The following is a 27,656-nucleotide window of genomic DNA, read 5'->3' on the forward strand; positions in this document are numbered from 1 at the left end:
AGCTGTTACAAGGAGGCGCCATACCCTGTGGATTGGCCAACTTCACTCTGATGCACCCGTTAATGGCTCTCAAGGTTTTACGGGAGCTTTCTCTGGTCTCTCTTCTTTCTGGGGGCTTTGCAGAGCCTTTCTGTTTCAGAGGTCATGCAGAAAAGCTCCACGGCAGGTAAGCTGAACAGCACTCCTCTTTGGACCCTGCCACAAGTCTCTCCTCCGTGTGGAGGTGGTTCAGATGCTCTGATCCCGTGTGCTTCCATGGGCTCCTCCTCCAGGCAACACGCGGACGTCGGGGGAGATGTGGTTCTCAAGCTTGCACTTTTCCTGACCACTGGGAGTTTTTCCAGTCAATGCTTCTGTAGAGTAAATACAGTTCTGCCTTAAGAACTTAGGGGAGGTGGGTAAGGGGGAGCTTTCAAAGTGGTTCTTCTCTGATCTTGTCCTGACACTGAAGTTGGGACTAGTGTTCCCATGGAGGCTCTTGGGGGGGCTGGAGTCCACACTGTAGAGCGCTTGCCCCTCATCATCTGTGTCCGCATCAATGTACTGGTGGACACCTGCTTCAAAGTTGAACGCTATTGCTGTGTGTTTCTCTGGCGACCGGGGGGGTGTCTTAGCACTTGCTGTGGTGTAGATGGAGGACTCTGGACTCAGCACAGGCCTGTCCAAGAGTGTGGCACACTCCAGCCCAGCAACAGCTGCCGCGGCACCCCCCCGGTTCCTAAGGGGGTCATGGTACATCCCCAGAACGGGGACTAACGGTCTGGGATCCCCCTCCATGAAGTTGACTTTAAGTGCTCGAAGCTTCAAGGGGTTGGTGGTCTTCATGGAACTCTTGGGGCTCTCAATGAAGAAAGCAGAGGGATGGCTGGCATCAGGGGTGGGGTTGGCCTCCACAAACCTACCACCAGTGGCACCCAGAGCTCCCTGCCAGCCAACCTCTGGGGCCAGGCCACCTCCAGTTTTGCTGGGGAGTGATGCCAAAGGGCTGTGGGAGAATCTGGTGGCTTCAGGGAAGTCTGTGGCACAGCTAATGAAGCTATCAATGCTCGACATGCTTCGCATGTCAATGACCCCTTCTGTACGAGTGGGCGGAGGGGCTACGGGGCTGGGGATACTCTCCATTTCAAGCTCTTCCTTTGGTTTGCTCTGTGTTGCTGGCTCCTTAGTATTGAGGATGGGCTGAGATTGTGTCTTGGCCATCTTATTGTACATGTCTTCCAACTGCTGGACGTTCAGGTGCTGAGGACTAGAAGATGATCTGGCCTTCTCAGGGGATCCCTGCTCCTTGGTTTCAAAGGACTTACTGGAGCTGGTTTCGGACAGTGTCCTCTTTGTCCATTTCCATTTGTTGGGAGACAAGTGATTATCTTGCACTTTGTCTTTCTGACCCATGTTCTCTCCACTTTTCTCAACCACAATGTCCATCATCTCGATGCTCCGGGGGAATGCATCCTTCATGTTCATGGATACGATGCTGCCATTTCTCTTGGCTCTCTCCAGAGCCTCTCTCCGCTTGATTGCTTTCTCCTGCCTCTTTTGTTCCTTGTAGAACTCAGAGAAGTTATTGACAATGATGGGGATGGGAAGAGCAATCACCAGGACCCCTGCAATGCAGCAAAGACCCCCCACAATTTTCCCCAGGAGAGTCTTGGGGTAGATGTCTCCATACCCAACGGTCGTCATGGTGATGGTGGCCCACCAGAAAGAGGCTGGGATGCTTTTGAACTTGGTGTCATCCTCATCCTTCTCGGCAAAGAAGACAAGGCTGGAGAAGATCATGATGCCCATGGCAAGGAAGAGGATGAGCAAGCCCAGCTCATTGTAGCTCCTCCGCAGAGTGAAGCCCAAGGACTGGAGGCCAGTGGAGTGACGTGCGAGCTTAAGAATGCGGAGAATACGCATGATGCGGAAGATCTGGACCACGCGGCGGACATTCTGGAACTGCAGCACGCTCTTGTTGGATTCAGTGAGGAAGATGGTGACATAATATGGCAGGATGGCCAACAAGTCAATGGCGTTGAGCGGGCCCTTGAAGAACTTCCACTTTTTGGGGGAGGAGAGGAACCGCAGCAGGTACTCCATGGTGAACCATGCAATGCACACGGCCTCCACGTGGGCCAGCTGGGGGTTGTCTGTGGTCTGGCCGAACTCATCAAGGCTCTGCAGCTCGGGCAGCGTGTTGAGAGACAGGGCAATGGTGGAGAGGACGATGAACATGATGGAAATTATGGCAAGGATCTGTGAGGAGAAGAGAGTGGAATTTAGTTATCAACCACCAATGGGATGGTCACCCTAATACTCTGGGTCTGCAGGACATTCCTCAACATTCAAGAGCATTTTCATAGCTCACTAATTACCTAATGACTGGATGTTTGAGCTAAAAAGATTATTTATTCAAATCCATTTATCATACAGACGTGGAAACTGAGGCCCAGAGAATTGAAATGATTTAAAGCTAATCATCAAGCCCAGGGGTCAGTCAATATTTTCTATAAAGGGCCAGATAGTAAATCTTTTAGACTTTGAAGCCCATGAATTCTTTGTTGCAACCACTTAATTCTGCAGTTAATAGCATGAAAACAGCCTTAGATAATACATAAACGAATGAGCATAGCTGTTTCAATAAAACTTTATTTACAAAAACAGGAAGTGGGCTGAATTTGACCTGCAAGCCATAATTGGCCGTCTCGTGATCTAGACCAGTGGTTCAAAACTATTATGGGGTGGGGTACTGCTTTCCCGACATTATACTAATGATAATATCAATAGTTACCCTTTATCAAGCATTCATTGTATTCGAGGCACGATGCTTGTCACTTTCCATGCAATTCCTTATTTCATTCTTACAACAACCCCATTAAGTTGTACTTCCAATGAAAAGATGAGGAAACCTAGGCCTCCAAAGCTAATAAGTTGCAGAGCCAGTATTTTAACCTGGGTCTGTCTGACACCAATACGTGAGCTCTTAAGAATGTGTTAGAAATGAGATGAAAGCTACAGACCTTTTTGCTAAACGCTCAAGGTTTTGCAGATGATTTTCAGGGAGGCCTAGACACCCTGGTCTCATGTTATTAACTCCTGAGTGTGACTATGAATTTTTGAGGCTAAGGATCACAGCTTAACTACCTTTGAGTCCCCTGGATCAAGAAGAGGGTTTGGTCCAGATGTTTGGGCTCACTGGATGTTTGTTGAATTTAATGGAGCCTAGGCTAGTCTACAGCTTACGCAGAAATGCAAGCAGATGTAATAAATTGCTCTAGGGTCTTTTTGTCAAAAATACAAATCCAGTCACATCACTCTCCTGCTTAATAAATTTCCAGGACTCTTCAGGAAAAAATCTAAACTCCTGAACTTATCTATCAGCCCTCCTCACCACCCCCCAAAAGCTGTCCTCTTCTCATAGGCTTGTGCCTCCCTTTCTGCTGCCCCTGCTAAAGGGCAGTGGGTGGGGGTGGGGTCTCCATGCTTGTATCATTTGATCCTGGCTGCCTCTGAGTGGCCCAGAGAGGGACAGAAAACCCAGGCTGGGCTGAACCAGTCCACCATGGAAGATTTGAGTTCCGGGATCCAGGGGGTGAGTGGGTTATGGGGGTGGTGAGCCTCTGAATTAAATGGTCAAGTACAGTCCAGGCCTGAACCAGCTTCATGATAAGCCCAAGCCTCAAGCAACTTTTCACCCACGTTGTAGGGGATCAGAAAAACCATAAAAAAATCAGAGAAAGCTGAACCTTTTAGAGAAGCCAGAGATTAAAGGGCAGAGGCAGAGAGAAGGAGCAGAGAGGACACAGGAGATTTGAAAAGGGTGTAGAGGGCCACAGTTAAAAGCTTGGGCTCTGCTGTCAGGCTGTTTTGGATTCAAGTCTCAGTGCTTCCACTTCCTTACCTTTAGTCAGGCATTTAACTTCTCTAAGCCTCAGTTTCTTCATCTGCAAAATGGGATGATAATGACAATATCTATCTCAGAGAGCTGCTGTGAAGATTAAATGTGTTAACACATGCAAAGCACTCAGGACAGGTTCCAGCAGCACCTAGTGAATGTCTAATAAATGTTAGCTGTCATCACAGGGGAAATAGCTCAGCCCACACCCTGTCAGCCCAGAACACCCAGCCTCGGAGGGGCCAGCTAGTCTTTGCTTCTCGCCCTTGTTCTGAAATTGCCTGCCGTATCCTGAAAGTAAATGCCGCTGCTGCTTGGGTGAGCGTGAGAGGGTTCTGTCCCCTGCAATAAATCCCCAATCAGGACACATGGTTGCCGAGTCTCTCTGAGTTTGACTCTGACCCCTCTCTTTGGCCTCTCCTGCCACAGGTTCCCAAACTTCACGCTCCCCTAATCACACACTATTGTTGGTCAGTTCTGCAGGTCTGTGCCTCTTCCTCTCTGTCCAGTGAATTCCAATCCATCTTTTAAAACCCAGCCCACATGGCCCTTTCCTGCAGAGGTCATCCCTGGAGGGGCCAGCCACTCCATTCTCTGGGCTCCCTCGTCATTTTGCCAGCCTTGGGGTTCTTAGCACACACACTACAGCCTATTACAGGAGTGTGTGTGTGTGTGTGTGTGTATGTGTGAATGTGTCCATCACTGCCCAGAATCTGTAAGCTTTGGGGGGACAGGGATGGATTCTGAGATTCACCTCTGCACCCACAGCGCCTAAGGCAACAGGTTTTCATGGTGTTTCTTGGCTGTGGCTCAAGTTCACGGCCATTTATGGGTCCGGTGGCCTTGGGCATTGCAACTTTCCTTGCCTCAGTTTCCTTATTTGTAAAATGGGGATCCTCCAGTAGTTCTTAACTGGGGATGATTTTGACCCCTCCCCGTTCCCTTGGGGACATTTGGCAAATCCTGCAGAAATTTTTGGTTGTCACGATTTGGAGGAGGGGTGATACTGGCAGCTGGTGGGTGGAGCCAGGGATGCTGTTAAATACAATGCACAGGGCAGTCCCCACCAAGGAAAATGATCGGGCCCCAAATGTTAATAGTACCAACGTTGAGAAGTTCTGGGATATACCAGTAGTCAGCCCCTCAGGAGCTGTAGAATGAGGGAAAAGAGCTGTCAGCACAGAGCTAGGCACAGAGTGGGTCTGACCTTACAGAGCAGCCAGCTGGGACCTCGGGCTGAGCCCCTGCAGTGGAGCTGCTACGGTTTCTGACTCCTGGCCCTGAGGGCAGCTGCAGGAGAACGGAGCAGATTCCTGGGGAGTCTGTTCCTTTAAGAGCTGGGAGATCTCATTTCCTCCAGAGGCTGGCAGGGGAAGCCAGCTCCAGTTTCTAACCCCCAGACAACTCCAGGGAAGGCCCACATAACTGATGTCTGCTGACAGATGCATGAATTATGCACCCACCTATCGTACAGTCCTTAGCGCTGTTATTCTAAGGCGGGCACCCCCTCCTTGTACCCCAGAAAGTGCACTCCCCTCCCGTCCTCTCAGCCTGAGGATGCTTAGGAAAGAAGAAAATGCAGGCAGAGGCCTCACTGCATCCTGGAGGGGGGTGTCCGCTGCTCAGGGTTGGGTTGGGAGGGTCAGAGGGTGCCAGGCCTCCTGCCCTGGCACATGCGCTCATCAAATAGCACTTGTGCTAATGCAGTGTGACCCACCCTTCCTAGCCCTGCCCACAAGACTGCTTTCTCTTCCAGACCCGCTGAAGCCCTTAGGGTCAGGGTTACACTTCCTGACTGGGGAGCTCCTGAACATGAGTTAAACCCTCTGTGCCTCAGTCTCCTCATCTGTAAGACGGGGGTGGGTCACTCTGCAAGGTGGCAAAGAGAATTCAATGAATTCATAAGGCCCTTAGATCAACCTTTATTGCTTTTATTATTTCACAGCATTATATTTATTTATAAGCCGGTTGGACTTGGCTCTGAGCAGTAGTGTTATTATTCCCACCTGGCTGAGTGGCCTTGGACAAGTCACTTCCTCTCTCTGAGACTCCATTTCTTTATCTCTAAAATGGAGATGAAAGTAATTGAGCACCTACCACATAACAGCCACGTAATATATTTTTTATGTTATTAAATTATTATTTGGATAATTTATTGTCACCCTTACCTCCAGCCTCTGGACTGGTTGCTTCTGGAGGTCCAGGACTAGGTCTGTGGACCTCAGTGCCTGGCTAAGGCAGCAGACATCCTCTAAACAGTCTTGAACCCAAATGAACAGTGTTGATTTGGTCTCTGGGATGGGCTGCAGGGATGGGGGACCAGCCAGGCCAGCAATGAGTCCTCCCAGCCCCAGCTCAAACCCCTGGCCAGGTCCCTTCATTTTCAGCCTTGCTTTCCTGGATCTGAGCCCAATCGGGTTTGGGCAGGACTCCAGGAACCCAGGGAGCAGAAGCAGGAAACAGGACCAGGACTCAGAGGCTGTCCCCAAATTCCCTCCCTGCGACGAGGTTCTGAATCCTGCAGCCTACTTGTCTGCACCAAGCATGGGAGGGGGCTTTGGTCCTCTGAGAGAAGAGATTAGCAGGTAGGGGTACCCAGGGGGGAATCAAGGGTTCTGGAGCCAGGCCTTTCTCATTCTAAAAAAAATTGTTGGCTCTGGTGGTTAATCACAGGATGCCTACCTTTGGCTCCAGCAATAAACAGGCTGTTTATCATTTGCTCTGAACACTTCCCTGCTCTTCCAGGAATATGGACAAGGCACAGAACGTCTGTGCAGAAAAGGGTCCAGGCTCCTTTCTGGAAGGATGGGGAGACTCAAGCAGAGAAGGGAAGGGACTAGTGTATGGTCACACAGCCCATTGGGGTCAAGTCTGTGCAGCAACACTAGAAGCTCTGGCCAGCAGAGAGCTGCACCTAGTGTTCAGGTCCTGCAAACTGTTTTCATACACATCCATCTTCCCAGCAGCATTATTTGTAAGAGGCAGAAAGTGAAATCAACCTGAATGTCCATCAACTGATGGATATACAAACTGTGGTCTATCTATACAATGGAATATTATTCAGCCATAAAAAGGAATGAAATACTAATACATGATACGATATGGATGAATCTTGAAAACATTATGCTGAGTGGAAGAAGCCAGACACAAAAAACCACATAGTGTATGATTCCATTTATATGAAATGACCAGATAAGACACACCTATAGAGACAGAAGGCAGGTTAGTTGTTGCCAGGGTGGGGACAGGGATTAACAGTTAATGGGCATGAAGGATCTCATGGGGATGATGAAAATGTTATAAAATTGATTTAGGATGATGGTTGTACAACTTGGCAAATTTACTGAAAAATCATTGAATTGTTTACTGGAAATGGTGAATTATATGCTATATAAAATTAGCCACAATATAAGTTATATAAAAAGTTGCTCTCCATAAAGAGTATCCCATTGCTTTTAATCCTCACAACCACATTGATGGGTCACAGGAGAGAAGCAGAAATCTGAGCAAGCTACAGCCCTGCTGTAAACCCTGAAATGGCTCCCCATGAAGTTCCGATCCCTTTGCATTTAGTTGGCATATATTTACCGAGCACTTACTAAGTGCTATGCTCTTTGCTGGGGATGCAGCATGGATAAGAAAGACAATTTCCCTGGCCTTAAGGAACTGGTAGGGAAAGGCAGACAAAAAAACCCATAAACTAATAAAGGAGCAAGATGATGTCAGATAGTATTATGTGCTACATGTTACTGAGAAAAACAAACCAGGAGTATCAGTAGAGAAGCACTGGGGGTGTCCACATGAGGTTGGGTGGTCAGGACAGGCCTTTCACAGGAGATGTGCTGGTTCTGAGACTTGAAGGTGAGGAGTATGTCATTCAAAGATCTGAGCATTCCAGGTACAAGCACAGCATGTGCAAAGGCCCTGGGGTGGAAATGAGCTTGGCATATCAAGCAACAGAAAGAAGCTCAGTGTGGGTGGGACTGCGTGAGCAAGGCGGGGAGTGGGAGGAGATGAGGTCAGAGAGGCAGGAGGCATAAAAAGGAGATTTGGCTTTTGTATTAAGTCCACCTTTCTTCTCTCTCCAGACCATTTCCTCCATTTCCCACTGCATATTCCATTATGAATCCTGGCAAAACCACTTACAATTCCCAAGCCATGCTGCCATGGTTGCTCACACCTCCAGATCCTTGTCCATGCTGTTCCTTCTGCCTGGAGTACCCTTCCTCCCCTACTTCTCCTGGCTGATTCCTACAGCCTGTTCTGGCCTCAGCTCAGAAGCCACTTGCTCCAGTGAGCCCTCTCTGACTCCCAGTTGTGGGTTGAGAACACCCACCCTCTGGACTCTCACAGCCCTTGAGTTTGGCCCTTCATGGCACTGATCTTTCCAAGCTGGAATTTTCTCCTCTGTGTCCCGCCATAGAATCTCAGCTGCATGAGGGCCCAGGCTGGATTTGTCTTGCGTTGCTGTAACTCCAGCTCCTGAAACAGTGCCTGGCACAGAGCAGGAGAACCCTAGATAGTTAATAAATGAATGATCAAGCAAACGAATGAAATGGAGGCTCAGAGAATGAAGTGACTTTTCCAGGGCCACACAACTTGCAAGGAGTAGATCTGGGACTCCAGTTCAGGTCTGTGCGTCTCCCCAAGACTTTTTCAAGGACGTAGGAGGTGGCAGTTTCTGGACCATCAAACCTTTCGCTCCTTTTATGGTGCTTCCGCTTCCCCAGCTTTAAGGGGGGATTACAGATGGGGAGTTTTAATCAGAAGGGTCACTGGCGCAGATCCGATTAAGGGGATTGGGAGCAGGCTGATGGGTTTGGCTCCCTCTTCTACAGGTAGGGGCCTCTGGTGGGGGGGTTGGTGAGAAATTGGAGTCGGGAGCCTGCAGGGGGTGCTCATGGGCACAAAGGGACAGGAATCCAGGGACAATAGAGGATGAAGGCCTTGGGGTGAGCCAGGCAACAGAGGCCTTCACTGTGAGAAGGCAACCGAGACACAAAGGTGGAAATAGGGTGCAGTGACATTGCTGGGGGTGTCCCAGGCGTTATAAACCAGAGGCCTTGGGGCTGAGAAATTTATTTTTACTTATTTGTCCAAGTTTCCAAATTAGGAGATTTCCCATAAAAATCTAGATTTTCAGATTTCCCTTGGAACGTCACATGCTGTGTCTACACGTTCAACCTGCATTCCCCATGGCAACAACTTGCTGGCGCTAAGGAGTAGCTGTCCCTTTAGACAGGGCACGGGCTCCCCAGTGTCCACAGGCCCCTTCACTCCTTTCATTATCTGTCAGGTCTCTGTAGGTGTTGGGTTTGCCCCCGGACCCACTGATATGATATTGAAGACAGCAGCACTTACCTGACCTGCTACCATATACGAAGAACTTTCCAGACAAGACCTGCATCTAATTGCACATGCCAGGAGCCTAAGGGTCACACTTGCCACATCCAACCCCATCCTTTGCCTCCATATCCAAACTGTCACCAAGTGCTGTCCATTCTGGCTCACAGACATCTCTGGATCTGTTCCATTCTCTCCACCTGCTAAGCCATAACCCTGTCCCAAGTCACCTTCACCTCCCATTGGATCACTGCAAACTGACCTCTTTCTGGTGTCCCCAAAGCCACTAGATGTCCCCAATATCTATTCTTCCCTTCGTTCATTGTAATAGAGTTTTAGCGGGACAAAGGGTTACCCAGAATGAAGACTACATTTTCCAGCTTCCCTTGTAGTTAGATGTGGCCATGTGACTAAGCTTGGCCAATGGAATGTGAGCAAAAATGATGCTTGCCCTCTCTCCTCTTCCTCTTTCTTGCTGGAGGGGAGGCAGATGTGATGTGCAGAGCTGGAGCGACTATCTCGGATCTGAGAGGGAAGCTAACCCCAGCCCTGGACTGGCCCTTTACTGAAGAAGTTTGCCAGCTCCCGGTCTACCTCATAACATTCATCTTGTTTAAGCCACTGTATTTTGGGGTCTCACAGTTCCAGTCACTTAGTCTATACCCTGCCTAACTCTCCACCCTCGTCTTGTTCCATGCTCCCCTTTGCTTTCTCATCTCAGGCGCATTAGCTTTCCTTTGGTCCCTCATAGTCTCCATGATCCTTCTTGCCACAGGGACTTTGCTCATGCCGTTCCTTCTGCCTGGAATGCTTTTCCCTCCACTCTGCTTGGTTAACTCCTACTCATCCGATTTTCTTAGCTCAGCTCAGGCATCACCTCCTCAGGGAAGCCATCCCTGACCAGGTCAAATTCCTAACTGCAGGCTCTAGTAGTACTATGCCCTTCTCCTCATAATGCTGTCCAAGTTGCAATTTTACAATAATGCTCACCTCTGTAGAATGTAAGCAACTGGAGGGCAGGGGTTGTGTCTAAATAAAGAATGTTATTTCATCCCCCAAACAATCTGCAGGGTGTGCTGTGTTCCCTCCCTCCATTTTATAATTGGGAAAACTGAGGCTGAGAAAGACTATATCCAAAGCGACAATTAAGGAAGTGGCAGAGGCAGTGTTTAAATCCACGTCTACTAGACTCTGAAGCACCCACCCCACCTTTTTTTTAAACACTGAGGACGTTTCTTATCCCAGCATCCTGGGGTCTGGGTTATGGTTTTTAATGTATGCCCTCACTTGAACCATCTTCCCTAGGTGACCTGACTCTTCCAAAAAAGCTCTGGGTTGGGTACCCTTTTCCTAACGGGTCAACTAAGTTCTCATAAGCTTTGCCAAAGCAGGAATTCTAGAAGCTGGTGCTGTTACAACCTCCTGCCCATCTGAGGACAATGTCTCCGATGGGGGTGGGAACTTGACTCTGATCCCTATAGAGGGAGGAGGTGATGGCGAGAAACGTGGGGCAGTGTCCTTCCTGCCTGAGTGATCGCCGAGTCCTGATATTTGCTGAGGGCATGCGGACCTGAGGAAGGGACTGTCAGTCTTAACAGTGATGAATGGCATCAGTCCATCCCTGCTGCAGAGAGCAGTGTTTTGAATAAAAAACAAGGAGCATAGGGCTTCCCTGGTGGCGCAGTGGTTGAGAGTCAGCCTGCCGATGCAGGGGACACGGGTTCGTGTCCCGGTCCGGGAGGATCCCACATGCTGCGGAGCGGCTGGGTCCGTGAGCCATGGCCGCTGAGCCTGCGCGTCCGGAGCCTGTGCTCTGCAACGGGAGAGGCCACAGCAGTGAGAGGCCCGCGTACCACAAAAAAAAACCCCAAAAAACAAGGAGCGTAGGAGATGTTAGGCAAGGGCAGTGTCCACAGGCTCTGCTCAGCCACAAACCTGTCCTCTTGCCCCTTGCGTCTGACAGGATGGGGAGTGGGAAGGGTAGTCTCTGAGAGCTTGGCTGAGGTGGTTGGGTGGCTGAAAGTAACTAAATGTGTTAGTCTGGATGCTGGGATTGGGTACCACTCTGGCTAATGTCAGAATGATGGCCCTGTGAGTGGTCATTCTGACAATAGCCGGTTTGGCTGGTTAATGCCCAATATACATTTAGAAAGAGTCATTTGGGTGACTTAACAATAGTTCTTTTTCATATAGCATTTTAGTCTCACTAGAGATTCATATTGAGGTAAAATGGATGTGTGGATAGTCCTGAGGCCTACTTTCTAATTCTGGCTGGGCATCCTTAGGCCAAGTGTCTTCACATCTCTGATCTTTTTCATGCAATATCTACTGAGGGTCTGTAGCTGCCGGAATGGAGGTCTCATGCTCAGAGGATGGAGCTACTGGATTCTTGAGTCACCACTTGGAAGAGAGCTGTGCGGGGTTGTTACTGGATCCTCAGTGGGAATCACATGAGTCAGAAATAAACTTTGACGTATACAGTCATGAGACTGTGTGTTCGTACGCACTGCAGCATAATCTAGGGTATTCTAATTCATCCGGTTGAGTTGGAGTGCAGCTTCTATCCTCTGGTTTTAGCTGAACTAGTCCTTGCACACAAAGATGAAAGGCTTACAAAGATCCTCGCAAAGAAACAACTGCTCGGAGATGGTATGAATAATCCAAGCCCAGGAGAACATCAAGACAATAGCTAAACTGATACTTCTCCTCCTGGTATGAGTCCTTCAACAGTAACAATGTGAGGTTAAAAACAATGATGATCTCGTCATGTCATCATTATCAGGGAGACTCTGTAATATGGGTTTTCATCCACTCTCTTTCACGGTGAGCCCTGGCTTCATTCACTCATCACATAGAGGAAGAAGGCAGGATACGTGAATAAAAAAAAAATGAATGAATGGGCTAGGTCCAGCGGGACGGAGGTACTAGAATGTACTGGTTAAGAACTAGACCTGCATTTTCATCCCAGCTTCTTAATTTTCCAGCCATGAGACCTTGGGCATGTTACTTAACCTCTCTGAGCCTCAATTTCCTCATCTCTGCGATGAGGATAACCAGTTCCTATTTCACTGAGGATTCATTGAGACGATGGCTGGCACACAGTAGAGGCCCAGTGAATGTTAACTGCTCATTTTTTTAAAAACTGGGAGGAAGACTTCAGCTCGATGTAAGACTGTACTAAGGTGGCAGCTGTTACAATTAGTTATTATTATTTTTCATTGGAGGGAGGCCAAAGGGTGGGTATCCCTTACACAGCTGTGTAAATTTACACAAGGAACTTCACCTCAGTTTCCTTGTCAGTAAAAAGGGAATAATAGGGCTTCCCTGGTGGCGCAGTGGTTGAGAGTCCGCCTGCCGATGCAGGGGACGTGGGTTCGTGCCCCGGTCCGGGAAGATCCCACATGCAGCGGAGCGGCTAGGCCCGTGAGCCATGGCCGCTGAGCCTGTGCGTCCGGAGCCTGTGCTCCACAACGGGAGAGGCCACAACAGTGAGAGGCCCGCGTACCGCAAAACAACAAAAAAAGGGAATAATAATACCGACATGGTCAGGTTTTTATTAAGATTGACCTCATTCATTCATTCAGTGACGCCAGGTACCATTTTAGGCTCTAGGGATACAGCAGTGAACAAACCAGGCAAAAATCTGAGCTTGTGTAGAGCTGACCATCTTGTAGAGGGAAGGGATACACAGTGAAGAGTAGCAAGTCAACAGGATAATTTCAGGTGGTGAAAGTTGCCAGGAAAAAATGAAGCAGGTCAGTGGGGAAGAGAATGACCATGAGATGGGTTTACTTTAGCTGAGGTGGTCAGGGAGCACTTCTCTGTGGAGGTGACACTGAAACTGAGACTTGAATGATAGGAGGAGTTGCCATGTGACCATCAGTGGGAAAAGCATTCCAGGCAGAGGGAACAGCAAGTGCAAAGGCCCTGAGGTGGGAACGTGTTGTGCCAGTGTGAAGTAGGGCTACTGAAAGGGAGAGGAAGAGGAGGTGAGGTGAGAGAGGTAATGGGGGCAGGTGTTAAAGGGTCTCCAGGCCACACACACTAAATGTAGAACATGTCATGATTATTAGTGGTATTATTAGCAGCAGTCTTCTTCTGACTCCCTTCTTCATGCCCGAGTAAGGACCCGTTTTGGAAAAGACAATCATTCTGGAGGAGTCCCTCAGATATTCAGCCAAGAATCCTGTCAGGTCAATTTAGCCAGAATCCCCTTTTTCCCTGATGTTTCCTCTTAGTAATTTTCCATCCACTGACCCCCATCTGCTCCTTGGCTATAAACATCCACTTGAATGAAACTTACAAGCTTTTGTACAGCAAAGGAAACCATAAACAAGAGGAAAAGACAACCCTCAGAATGGGAGAAAATATTTGCAAACAAAGCAACTGACAAAGGATTAATCTCCAAAATATACAAGCAGCTCATGCAGCTCAACATCAAAAAAACAAACAACCCAATCCAAAAATGGGCAGAAGACCTAAATAGACGTTTCTCCAAAGAAGATATACAGATTGCTAACAAACACATGAAAGGATGCTCAACATCACTAATCATTAGAGAAATGCAAATCAAAACTACAATGAGGTATCACCTCATGCTGGTCAGAATGACCATCATCAAAAAAATCTAGAAACAATAAATGCTGGAGAGGGTGTGGAGAAAAGGGAACCCCTTGCACTGTTGGTGGGAATGTAAACTGATACAGCCACTATGGAGAACAGTATGGAGGTTCCTTAAAAAACTAAAAATAGAACTACCATACGACTCAGCAATCCCACTACTGGGCATATACCCTGAGAAAACCATAATTCAAAAAGAGTCATGTACCACAATGTTCATTGCAGCTCTATTTACAATAGCCAGGAGGTGGAAGCAACCTAAGTGTCCATCAACAGATGAATGGGTAAAGAAGATGTGGCACATATATACAATGGAATATTACTCAGCCATAAAAAAATGAAATTGAGTTATTTGTAGTGAGGTGGATGGACCTAGAGACTGTCATACAGAGTGAAGTAAGTCAGAAGGAGAAAAACAAATACCGTATGCTAACACATATATATAGAATCTAAAAAAAAAAAAAAGTTCTGAAGAACGTAGGGGCAGGACAGGAATAAAGACGCAAATGTAGAGAATGGACTTGAGGACAGTGGGAAGGGTAAGCTGGGACGAATTGAGAGAGTGGCATGGACATATATACACTACCAGATGTAAACTAGATAGCTAGTGGGAAGCAGCCGCATGGCACAGGGAGATCAGCTCGGTGCTCTGTGACCACCTAGAGGGGTGGGATAGGGAGGGTGGGAGGGAGACGCAAGAGGGAGGGGATATGGGGATATATGTATACGTATCGCTGATTCACTTTGTTATACAGCAGAAACTAACACACCACTGTAAAGCAATTATACTCCTATAAAGATGTTAAAAAAAAACAAAAACAAAAACAAAAAACACCCACTTCCTCATGCTGTATTCAGAGCTGAGCCCAATCTCTCTCTTACTGTAAAATCCCATTGCAGTGGTCCCCACACATGTCTCAACGGTCCTGAATAAAGTCTGCCTTGCCATCTTAACAAGTGTCATTGATTTTTTTTTCTTTGACACCTTCCTTCTCTGGACCCCAGTAGCCTCTCATTTTCCTATTATAAAAGGGAGTCAACAGAGCCTTTGGCACCTTCTCGATTGCTGCTCTGTGGGCCTGGAGAGCCCTTTCCCCACTCCCTCTCTCTTACACACAGTTTGCTTTCTGACTTCTTTCAGGACTCAGCAGAAATGTCACCTCCTCAAAAAAGCCTTTTCAACTTTCCCCAGACTGAATTAAACACCCTTCTGGTGTGTTTCTCAACTCTTTTATTGCTCCTGTCATAGCAGTCTTTTTAAGGTAGAAACTAGGCCTTGTCCCTCCCCTTTTCAGCCCTCCAGTGGCTTCCTACCATGCTCAAAATAAGGTTCCATCTCTTATGGGCCTTACATGACCCTGCCTGATCTCATCCGTGTTGGCCTCTCAGATCTCTTCTCCTCTGCTTTCTCCCACACAACCCCTCTCCTCTAGCCACACTGGCCATCTATCTGCTCCTCAACATGCCAGGACCATTCCTGCCTCAGGACCTTTGCACTTGCTGTTTTCTCTCCCTGGAATGCCATCCCTCCAGATTTCTCTATGGCTGGCTCCTTCTTATCCCTCACATTTCCTCCTTAGAGAGGCTGTCTCTGACAACCTGATCCAAAAGAAACTCCTCCCTACTCACTCAATCTTGCCATCCTGTTTTACCTCACTGGGGATTTGCCACAATCTGCAGTCATCTTGTTTCTTCATGTGCTCACTCATTTATTTTTTTCTTCCCCACTGACCTTGGTTAGCACTATGAGGGCAGGGACCATGTCTATCTTGCAAGGCTGGATCCCCCGTTGCCCGGCACTGAGCTTGGTATGGAGTTGACACTCAACAAGTACTGGTGCAGTAAACGAACAAATGAATGGATGGATGAGTGGATGGTTGTTGGGTGGATGGATGGATGGGTGGGTGGGTTTAGAAGCCATGGCCTCAACTAGACCACCCAAATGTAACAAGTTTACTGAGTACTCACCCTGCATGAGACACTATGGGGAAACACAAGCTGGAATTAGCAGCTGAACATCTAATAATAATGACATAATAAAAACAACTAGTACTTATTGATTACTCACCATGCCAGGCACTGTACCAACTGCTTTACATGGGCAGTCTCATTAACTCCTTAAGTCAACCCTAAGATGTAGATACTCTCATAATCCCTGTTTTGTAGTTGGGAAAACCAAGGCACAGAGAGGTGAGGCTTGCTGGAGGAGGAATCCTTTGGGCTGGACCTTGAGGGCTAGAGATGGATTCCAGCAGGCAGAGATGAGAGGAGGAAGTGTTCTAGGTGGAGGTAACCATACGTGCAAAGGCTTGGAGGTGGGGAATGAGAGTCAACCCAGTTTGGCTGGGGCAGGTGTGCACAGAGAGAGAGGCTGGCAAGAGTGGAAGCCACCACTTACTAGGCGCCTACTGCATGCCATTTACTCACTCAAGGCATTTCCTCACAACCACCCCAGGAGTTAAGTTTTATCACCTCCACTTTTCAGAGGACCAATCTGAGGCTTGGAGCAGCTAAATAACTTGCCCAAAGTCACACAGCAGAATTAGGGTTGAACTGAGGCCTGCCTAACTCTGGAGTGGGCATGCTGGGTCAGAGAGGTATTCAGGGGTCGAGAAGAGAGAAGACAAAGGCAAGCTGTTAAGTGAGCATGTACTCACTTAACAGCACCAGGCACAGCATATTATCTCATCTAATTCTCACAAGTACCCAGGCGGTAGGTATTTTTGTAGCCTTTTTTTGTTTTGTTTTTTTGGCCACGCCGTGCAGCTTATGGGATCTTAGTTCACCTACCAGGGATCGAACCCTGGTCCCGGCAGTGGAAGCACGGAGTCCTAACCACTGGACCGCCAGAGAATTCCCATGTAGTTTTTGATGTTTGAGACTGTTTAGCATTTTTGGGGGAGAATCAACCCTCTTCCACTCTTATGTATTGAGTGAAGTTGACCCTATTCCTCAGTCCCAGGGAGGGTAAGAATGAGATCAAAGCTTTCCGGTTAGGATCATCTCTCCCCCTGGACACAGTGATTGGTTTAGCAGTGTGGGCATGACTCAAACTGGCTAATTTTCATCCTGGGATTGTTTCTGGAACTATTGGGAAAGAGGTACTCTCTTTCATCAGAGACTGCTGAGTTGACAGGATATCAACCTATGGGGGCCAGAAAGTAATCTTTGGCCCTCTGGAAACAATCTGCCCAAGAATATAGCCAATGTAGAGGGACTCAATGCTAAGAGACAAAGGCAAGTTTCTGATGACACTATTTGAGCACCTGGATACAGCCATTCCTGAAGCCATTCTCCTTGGACTGTCAAATAATATGAACCAACCAGTGCCCTTTTTTTGATTTGGGTTTATGACTATTGCAAATAAAAAGTGAAGTGGCTAACAAAATTCTTAACTTCATTTAACAGGCAAGGTAATTAAGATTCATAGAGGTAAAGTGACTCACCCAGGATCACACAGCCAGGAAGTGACTGAATCACACTGAGATATAACATAGAAGGTGCCTGGCATCTAATAGGTCCTCAATAAATGTCAGTTCCCGTCCCCACAAACCAAAGAATGGCAGAGTAGAGGACTGGAAGAGATATGCCATGTGGAGCTCCAAGCTGCTGGTCAGATTCCGGATTCCATCTGGAAACTTCCAAACTGTGTTGGGGTCTGGCAGGAGTGGGAACCAAGGCTTAGGAGTTGGCAAATAAAGTGAATCAGCTGCCAGGATGTCAGGGTTTAAACAAAACACCTGAGGATCTCACTCCCTCCAAAAACTGCCATTTGAGGGTCCTGGCTGCAACCCAAGGCTTCCAGGGGAGGGCCTGAAATCCTAGCACTTAGAAACTTATACTTAGTAGGAGCGTGTGCAGATAATGGTTTCAGTATTGCCAAGGATTCTGTGGTCATTGAACTTCTCAGAGCTCCTTTTCTCTGGAGCTGGACAAAGAATAAAGGGTTTAACCTGCAAGCTCTGACACTGAACAGAGTTGGGTTGTAATCCTGGCTCTTGCCAGCTGGGTGACCTCTGGTACACTTCTTAACCTCTCTGAGCCTTGGTTTCCCGTTGTGTGAAATGGACAGGAATGGAGGAAGAAATCAGGCAAAGCAGGTAAAAGCTTTTAGTTCAGAGTTTAGAATCTCTCTAGCTTTTGGGCCACACAAGTCAGTTCTACATACAGGCTGAGCTCTGGCATAGACAATCATGTCATCTCTCTGAGCCTCAGTTTTCTCATCTGTAACATGGGGTTCAGAATAGTCTCCACCACACAGGTGTTTGTGAGGCAGGGAAGAAATCATGGGGGGAACATGTGTACCCCAAACTGCCACTTGGTGCCAGTGAAGGGTGAGTGTCTGTGACAAATATGAACTGAGGGCTGGAGGGCTCCGCCTACCTACAAGCAGGTGGTTTTGGCCCACACAGGGGATTATTTGCCAAAATTTATTTCCGCTACAAATCCAGATTTCCAGTTTCTCAAAAGGAAAAAAAAAAAAAAGCAATCTGAAGCTCTGGCTCCTCTGGGCCCCTGTTCCTCTGTGAATGCTGGGCTGGGGCTGAGCGCCAGCTAGTCCAGGCCTGTGCTTTTCCAGTCTTATAAGCAGCCCCCGCAAGTTGTTTATGAGGCCTACTTGGCCTCTGCAGGGATCTCAGTTTGTTAGCCTAGGCATAAATCATTAGAAGTGTGGCCAGCGATGAGGGAAAGAATTAAACAGTGCCAGGGAAACAGTCATGGGCTCCTTAAGGAACGCTGGGTCTGCAGCTGGCTCCATGGGATGCTCTGAATCAGGGATGTGGGGCTGGAATCCCCACCTGCTCTAGCACCTCACCCCTTCCATACTGTGGCCTGCTCTTCCTGGTCTGTAGGAAAGCCGTGTTGTTGCTTCCTTAGAGCCCCTGATGCATTTTTTCCCCTGCTTCCAGACCTCTCTGAAGCCCTCCCCACCCCCATTCTCCACTACCCACTCTGCCAATAAAACAAAGTGATGGGATTAAAAAAATAGGGAGGGGAGGAGTGACTACTTCAGTTCAAGTGGCCAGGAAGGGCCTCTCTGAGGAGCTGACATTTGAGTGGAGATCTGAGGGATGCAAAGGAGCCGGGCATGGGAAGACCTGGGGACAAGGTGTTCCAGGAAGAGGTAACAGCGAGTGCAAAGGCCCTGAGGCAGAGATGAGATTGTAAGAGGAAGAGAAGGGAGAGCTGTGTACCCGGAGCTGGGAGAAAGGTAAGGCGTGTCAGAGATGAGGTCCAAGAGAGAAGTGAAGGAAGCCTTGAAGACCTGATAGGATGTTTCTATTCTGAGAACCACATAAGCCACAGAGGGTTTCTCAGCAGGCTAGTGACGCGGCCTAATGTAGATTTTAAGATCCTCCATCTGCATTTGGTAACGGCCTGTAGGGAGATAGGAATAGAAGCAGGAATCTAAGTGAGGGAGCCTGGCAGGTGTCCAGGTGAGAGATGGTGGTGGCTGTTGAGAATACAGAAGAAAGGTTTAAGGCATATTTTGGATGTGAAACTAACCAAATTGCTGATGGCTCAGACGTGTGAAGTGAGGGAAAGAAGAATCAAGGAGGAATTCCAGGTTCCATCCTGAGCAACCAGGAGGCTCGTGGTGGCCTTTTCTGAGATGGGGAGGACTGGGAGGAACATGCTGGAGAGGCCAGAGGAGCACCTGGGGCCAGATCACGATGGGCTGTGAACTCTGGTTGAGGGGTCTGGAGGAGACCCTGCAGGCAATGGGGAGCTACGGAGGGCTTTTGAGCAATAGCAGAATATTCATTCAGTCATTCAACAAACGTTTCTGGGACGAGGTGATCCACATTCTGCTCTCTTCCAGACAGTGATGCTCCCCCCAGCCAACAGTGGGTTTAGGGGCACAAATCACATTCCTGAGACCAGAGCGTCGATAAGGAGATCTCACCTGCTGATCCATGGGCTCCCTTCCCCTCCTTCTCCATCCCCTGCTTTAGGAGCCAACGTGCATTTAAAAATCTTCATTTACTCACTGATTGTCTGCCCTCCCCTCTAAAAGCTCCATGAATGTAGTGACCATCTTTGTCACTTCTGTGTCCCCCATGCTTAGACCTGTGCCGGGAACACAGTAGGTGTTCCATGACTATTTATTGAGGAACTAAATTTTTAAAAAAGCCCCAGTCTGCCATCTTGAAAGACCAAGTGAGAGGCTATCAAGTGCCGGCCTCAGGCCTGGAACACAGCAGACTTTCAGCAAATGGTGATGAAAATGCATGGAAAATACAGGCACACTGTGTGCAGCCCTGGCCCAGTGTCTGGTGGGTCTTGAGGCCTTCCCCAGTACAGGATGGGCCTGAGGGGTGGGGACAGAGAGGTGGCCTGTGACCCACCCTCCTGGGCCTAGACTGGACAGGTAGGCGTGGTGTGTGAACTAATCCCAGCTAAGCAGCCAGACATGTAAGGATGTGTAATCCGAGGCCTGAGCACATACTGTCCTTCCGGCTTTAGCCTGACCTTGGCTGGGATGACCCAAGTCAAGGTGGACACCCCGGCCCCCCCAAGGTCCCCCAGAGCTGAGACCCTCCACACAGCCAGGGACAAAGACAAAAGGGAGCCCTTCTCTGAAGGCAGAGAGTGACAAGCTCACCCAGGCCTCCCCCACCTTCCAGCCCTGCCAATGTGGGAGTGCATCTCTGCACCCCTCCCCCATTCCTGCATCTCTGTCTCAGAGTCCTCCCTGATGTGGGAAACACTGTACAAAAACATTGTGTCAGGGAAGAAAAGAAGGATCCATTCATTCAGCAAATATTTATGGAGCCTAAACTATGTGTGAAGCCCTGTTTTAGATTCTCAGGACAGCAGTGACCAAGACAGACCTTGTCTTCATGTCTCTGACATTTGGGTCGGGGGAGAAGATATTAAATGAGCAAACATAAATGAACAAGATTATTTCAGATACCACAAAGACAAGAAAATGGGCTAATGAGATAGAGTGTGACTGGGTGTAGGGAGGGCATCGTTAGCTGTGGTGGTCAGGGAGGGCTTTTTGGGGAGGTGACATCTGACCTGAAGGAGAAGGATTCAGCTGTTTAAGATCTAGCAGAGGAGTGTGCAGTCAGAGGGAAGAGATTTTAATCCTCCTAAGTTATATAAATTGGCAGCATTACCTCCATTTATTGAGTACTTACTATATGCCAGGCCCTGCTCTAAGCAATAAGTTGTTTAACACTTAAAACAATCCATTATTGTTGTCCCATTTTATGGATGAGGAAACTGAGCCACAGAAAAGTTAAGTACTTTGCCTAAGGCCACACAGCTAGCAAATAGCAGAGCGGGGATTTGAACCCAGGTCTGCTCTATCCTCCAACTTAGGATGAGTTTTACCCCATCCTCAGAGCACAGGGAGGAGAAAAATTAATTGTTGAGCACCTATTAAGCACCAGGCCCTTTGACCTCTGTCATCTTTACCTGGCCCTACCTCTGAAGTCCACCCACTGGTTTCCTGCCATCTCTTTCCTCCTCCCCTGTTATGACCTTGTCCATCTCCAGCTCCAGGAGTGGCCATGTGACCCAGGCTGGTCTAATCAGCATATTTCAACCCTCTTAGACACAGTGATTGGCTGGAAGGATGGGCATGTTACACAGGATGGGCCAATGAGAGCAAGTCCTGGGACTTTGGATGTAATCCTGGGCTGGAGAGGAGCAGTTCTCTTTCGAAGGGGAATGTCTAGCTGGGAGATGAGGAACCAGGAAGCCCAGAGAGCTTGCCTGAGAGTGAAGCTCACCCAGGGGAAGGCAGAGACCAAAGATGGAGAGAGCCTAAGTTGCAATGACAAGTCCTGACAATATGGTTCAAGGGCCTGTGTATCTGGGTCAGAAGCCAGAGCAACTTCCTGACTTTCCAGTTGTTTGAGCCAATAAATCACCTCTCCCTTTCTTTTCGAGCTTAAGTCAGTCTGAATTGGATTTGCCACTTGCCACTGAAATCAGAATATTTTTTTCCTCCTGGAATGTCCTCTTTTCTCTTCTCTCCTCCTACCAATAGTACAGTTCTTACGACCACCATGAATATAACCATCACTGTCATCACTAATGCAATTACTACTTTCATTACTACTTCTATTACCACTGCCAGTAATAACACCATCATCACCACCATGAACATATGACTGCTGGGGCCATTATTGCTCCTATGATTGGTGCTGGTATGACTACTATTACCTCTATTAATGTCACAATCTCCATTGGAAACCTCCCTTGTTTACAAAGCCTTTTCACCACCCATTGCAAGGGCAAGGACATGAAGGTTTGCAAAGGTGATGGAGTCTGCCTACAGCCACAGGCAAGGCTACTCAGATGAACATTCATTCACTCCCTCACCTACTCATTCATTTATTGAAGAAATGCCATTGACTGCCTTCTGCATGAGGATGGGCTCCATTAGATGCTGGGATGCAGCAGTGAATACTGACCTGGTTCCTGCCCTCGCTGGGTTGCCAGTCAGGGAGACATTCCAAGAAGTTTCCTCACAGCCCACACAAGAAGCCTGGCCAGGATCACTCTCTCCTATGCAGGGTTCTGAGACTATAGTGGAGGAGCCCTGTCTGTAGGCAGAACTGAAGGACTGCTGTCTTTTACCTCTTACCTGAGCTGCCTTGGCCAATGGTCTCAGCCCCTCAACATTCCTCCCCAACTAGACAGTGAATTCCTTGCGCGTGTGTGTGTGTGTGTGTGTGTGTGGCGGGGGGACGCGCGGGGCTTGGGGAGTACGGGGTGAGGTGGGGAGAGAGCCTGACTTTACTTCTCTGTCTCTGCACAGTGTCTAGTATAGGGCTAGGCACATAGTAGGGGCTCAATAAATGCTTATTAATGGATTGTTTTTCAGAGGCAGAACTAAGCCTCCTTTCTTCCATCCACGCAAATTTCTATCCATTCATTTATCTAACATACTTCTAATTCTTCCTTTCACCTATCCTCCATTCGTTTTTTTTGTTTGTTTGTTTTGTTTTTTTGCGGTACGCGGGCCTCTCACTGTTGTGGCCTCTCCCGTTGCGGAGCACAGGCTCCGGACGCGCAGGCTCAGCGGCCATGGCTCACGGGCCCAGCCCCTCCGCGGCATGTGGGATCCTCCCAGACCGGGGCACGAGCTCGTGTCCCCTGCATCGGCAGGCTGACTCTCAACCACTGCGCCACCAGGGAAGCCCTATCCTCCATTCTTATATTCAGCCAGCCAGCCAGCCGGCCACCTACCAGTCTACCTTTATCTGTCTACTCTTCTATGCATCCATTCACCCAACCATATACTGTCCATCTTCCTCCCTCTCACTCTCCTTCCATCCATCTATTCATTCATCCAGCCAGCTTTCTATCTGTCAATTCTTTTTTTTTTTTTTTTTAGGATTTATTATTTATTTAATTATTTTTGGCTGTGTTGGGTCTTTAGTTGTGGCACGCGGGATCTTCGTTGAGGCATGCAGGATCTTTCATTGCAGTGCACATGGGCTGTTTGTTGTGGCACATGGGCTTCTCTCTAGTTGTGGCGTGCGGGCTTTCTCTTCTCTAGTTGTGACGTGTGGGTTCCAGGGAACACGGGCTCTGTAGTTTGCGGTACGCAGGCTCTCTAGTTGAGGTGCAAGAGCTCAGTAGTTGTGGCAGGCTGGTTTGTTGCCCCGTGGCATGTGGGACCTTAGTTCCCTGACCAGGGATCGAACCTGCGTCCCCTGCATTGGAAAGTGGATTCTTTACCACTGGGCGACCAGGGAAGTCCCTCCATCTGTCAATTCTTCCACTTTCCTTTTCTCTCTTCTTTCTCTTCCCTCCCTCCCTTCATTCTTTCCTCCTTCCACTCATTCTCCATTTTTAAAATCATCCATCTTCTCTCCACTTAACCAGCGTCCACCATCCTTTAGTTTTCTACCATCCATCCATCCATCCATCCATCCATCCATCCATCCATCCATCCTTTCCTCTCTCTCAATTCCTGTGTTTGTCTCCATCTTTCTTTTAATCAATTATTCATCCATCCCTCAAGCATGTCAGGCCCTGTGTCAGCTGCCACGGGTAAGGTAATCACCACTTGATTCCTTCCCCAGAGAAATCACATTTAAACCAGACCGGTGGCTCCTCAGGACCAGGTTCCCTTTCGCTGCCCCTATAGTCTGTCTCCTGAACCCTCCAAGGGACCCCAGCTCTCATCCAGGCATTTTTTTCTTGCCTGTGCTTGGAATCTTCCCTAGAGTTCCAGCCCACAGCCCCAGCAGAGATTATAAACACAGCCACTTTCTCCGGCTGTTCCTAGAGCTGTTCTCAACCCCTGCCTTCAGAGAACACAGCCCTGGACAGGGCCAAGTTGCCACACAGCTCTGTGCAGCTGTGTACAAAAATAGTACAGTACTGCTTAAGCGCCTACTGAGTACTGGCGTGATGAGGGGTGTAATGAAGAAGATGACCTAGAATTTCAGAGTCCGAAGGCTGCTCCCTGGTACAACCCTTTCCTTACACCCATTCTAGGGTAAGAGGCTGGGAACAGCCCAGAGGAGGGAGTGACTAACCAAGGTCGCCAGGCCACTCTGTGGCAAAACCGGGATTAGACTAGGGGTCTGCTGACCTGGTGCTCCGGCCCCTTCCTGGCTGGTCCCCGCCTCTACCCATTGTCCTTGGGTAATTTAGGTGGATTCCAGCCTCCAGGTTTTTGCTCTTGCTATGCCTCATCCCAGCCTCCTTCCCTAGAATGTTAACATTTTCCTGGCTCTTAGCAATTTGCGATGAGTTTGCAAGACTGAACAAACAAACAAAACCTTGATTCTCTCGGCCATTTTTGAGCCATTCCGCATTCCTCCAAGGCTTCTTATCTTCCCTGACAACCCAGGCCCAATCCCTCGCTTCCTTTTAAAACTCTTCCTTCCGGTGTCCTGAGGAGTGCTTCTCTCCCTCCCCCTTAGAGCCAGCCAGGAGTGGAAAACGCAGTGGTCTACAAGGGCCCAGGCAGGAAGTGCAAATAACTCCAGCTGGCTGCATGTAAAATTCCAGGAGCGGGGAGGGGTGTTCAGGCTACTTCTCACCGGCTCCAGGAGGGAACAGAGGTGACCCAAAGGTGGCCTGATTTTCCAACTTCTTAAGAGAACCAAAAAAAAATCTAGTTTTTCCCCTGAAATCTTCCAAATTGTTAATGCTGGCAGCTGATTAAAATATGTAAATGCAGTTCAATTCAGACAATACACATTAGCAGGCTAGATCTGCTTCTCTCTTCACAATCTCATCTGGTACATAGTTCCCTCCTCCCGCACAAATTGCCACAAGAGAGCCTCGCTCCAAGAAGAGCTTATTGCTTTGAATACAAATGACATAATCATAACAGTAGCAGCTACCTCAAATTTGATAACCAAACACTCAAATCACCGCTATGAGATATTGTCATTTTACAAATGAAGAAAACGAGAGGCTCAGAGAGGTTAAGGAACTTGCCCAAGGTCACACAGCTAAACAACAACCTGGATTTGAGCCCAGGTCTGTGTGACTCCAAGACGGTGATCTAGCCCAGTGGTGGTGGCAGCGCTGTCCCTTCGGAGGTATTTTGGAAATTTGAGGGTGGGCAGGCATTTCTGATTGTCACGTGATGGGGTGGGTGTGCTACTGGTGTTCAGTGGGCGGGAGCCAGGGGTGGGAGAAGTCCTGTGATGCACAGTCTTGCATCAAAGTCTCATCCTGCCTCCAGGGCCAATGGTGCCCCCAGTTTCTCCCTTCCCCCACGTTGGTAGCTATTATTACATGCCAGCTGTATGCCAGGGACTTGAGATCCAGCAGCCCAATGAGGTAGGTACTGTCAGTAACCCCACTTTACAGATGAGAAAACTACAGCTTGGAGGCGGGTGGGTGGTGACTTGACAAAGGTTACATGAAGTGGCACCAGGGCCAAGACTAAGGTGAAAAAATTTAAGGGTGCAAAATGGAAGGGAGTCCCTCAAAACTCAGTAATCAAGATAAATAATAATTTAATGCAATATTTTAGAAAATCAAACTTAATGCAAAAAAATGCATGATGAACTAAGCATCTATATCTTATGTAAAGACAGGATCTGCCATGTTGAACCATCCTGGAGTCTGAAGGAAAAGAAAAAATCAATAATACTGATTCTGGATTTTTGTGCCTCGGCTGCCATCCCCAAGCCCCGGCCCCGAGGCCATACTAATGGTAGGTACCCTGTCTCTCTATCACTAGCCTCAGTAAGACGGGGAATGAGGAGGCCAGTCTTCCACCCACAACTCGCCAGGCCTTAATTGCGACTGGTTAAATTATAGGCCCCAGAAAGCCATGATTTGTAAGCAGAAGACAGACAGGCCTTTAATTAGAGCCAGGCGGGTGGGTGGCTGGCTAATACTAAGTTCCGTAATAAGAGCTGTATTTTTGAATTCTCTGGCTTGATCACACCCATTCTGGAGGCCTCTTTGGAAACCTGTTCACAAAAACTAGGGTAAACAGCTATTTCTACCCCGGGAGAAGGAAAACGACTCTGCAGCAGGGCGACCATAACAAGGGTGGGCTCTGGGGGCAGTAGGTCCGGGACAAACTCCAGCCTTGCCACTGGCCTGCTGTGTGGCCTTGGGCAAGTCACAGCCCTCTCTGAACTTCTGTTTCCTCACCTGCAACACAAGGATGAGAAAGACCTATGCTGCTGGTGGTGAGGATGATTAGAAATAATACACAGTAGGTTCATACCCCTCATGGGTTTGGTTCCAAGGATAACCACGTAAGGTGAATCATGAATCACCATCCTTTACTCTTGAAAATGCCTACCTTTAAATTGGAAGGGCCCAAACCCTGGAAGTTCAAAAGGCAAGAAGTAACATCCTTTACTTCAGATGTGGTCTCCCGCTTTGTGACCGGGAGGCGCATGTCTAAAGTGGGGCCTTCAGGGGAAGGTGAAAGGATGAAGGAGGAAATAAAGAATTGTTCTTTTTCTGTCTCTCTTCCTTCTCAAGCGAGAAAAATCCAGTTCTCATGTATTAGATGCTTGGGTAAGAAAGCCTGTTCTAGCTAAAAGTCTGTGGCTCATAGAAGCACTCGCTATGGTTCTGGTTTGAAGAAACAACTGCCGGGGTTCCAGACTTCCTGAGCTGCCTATTTCTGGCTGTGAGCACACATGGGAACTGGTTAATGTCTACAGAGCTAGTCTGGAGTGGCTGAGAATTCACAGTGGATTCAGCCAGGGGCGGCTGACTTCCTTGGTAGCTTTAGCAGGAATGAGTAGCAAGGCTCATTCAGACTGGTCAGGAGGGAATCTGTGCTGGTGTTGCCTCCTTTATTTCCGAGGCTAATTGCTGAGGATGTGCACAGATTGCAAAAAAACACAAGCTGCTCTCAGTGTGCAAGGCCCCTGATAATGTAAATAAAGTGTAAATAAACCATTAGGCTGAGGATAGAAGGACCAACAGATAACAGAGTGGCCTTCTGCTCAGAGACTGGCTGTTAGTTGTAGGTTGGCGCCAGTGATTCTGTGTGTGTGTTGGGGGGACTGCCCACATGGGCAGATGCTGGAAAAGTTCGAGGACGTCCCAAGGATGGGGGAGAACACTCAGGCACTCAGTGGGCAGAGGCTGGCATGCCAGGCGACCTGTAACGCACACACGAGGCAGGGCTGCTTATGATTTCCTGACTCCATCTAAACACATCAAATATTTTCTGCCAATGCCAAGGTTTAACATACCCTGAATTTTCCAGAAATGCAACCATTCAATAAAACAGCTGAAGAACTGTGCTTTCATCTGTTCAGGTACTAAGTTACTCACCACATTGGAAAAACCACGTGGCTGATGGCAACGCCACTTGTGGCGTTTGGGCTGCCGACATACCTGTAGC

General features: G+C 48.4%; 1 protein-coding gene across 1 annotated transcript in view; it reads right to left on the bottom strand.

Moving 5' to 3' along the window:
* Nucleotides 1-228: 228 nt before the first annotated feature.
* KCNB1 (potassium voltage-gated channel subfamily B member 1) overlaps nt 229-27,656 on the bottom strand; it is a gene marked incomplete at both ends in the record, with an annotated part of 101,371 nt that continues 73,943 nt past the window's right edge. The window contains one exon of the mRNA XM_079719333.1: nt 229-2,238. Coding sequence (XP_079575459.1) covers nt 229-2,238 — 2,010 coding nt within the window. The remainder of the gene's footprint in view (nt 2,239-27,656) is intronic.

This window comes from Hyperoodon ampullatus (assembly GCF_949752795.1).
Source record: "Hyperoodon ampullatus genome assembly, chromosome: 14".
In the NCBI taxonomy this organism is placed as follows: Eukaryota; Metazoa; Chordata; class Mammalia; order Artiodactyla; family Ziphiidae; genus Hyperoodon; species Hyperoodon ampullatus.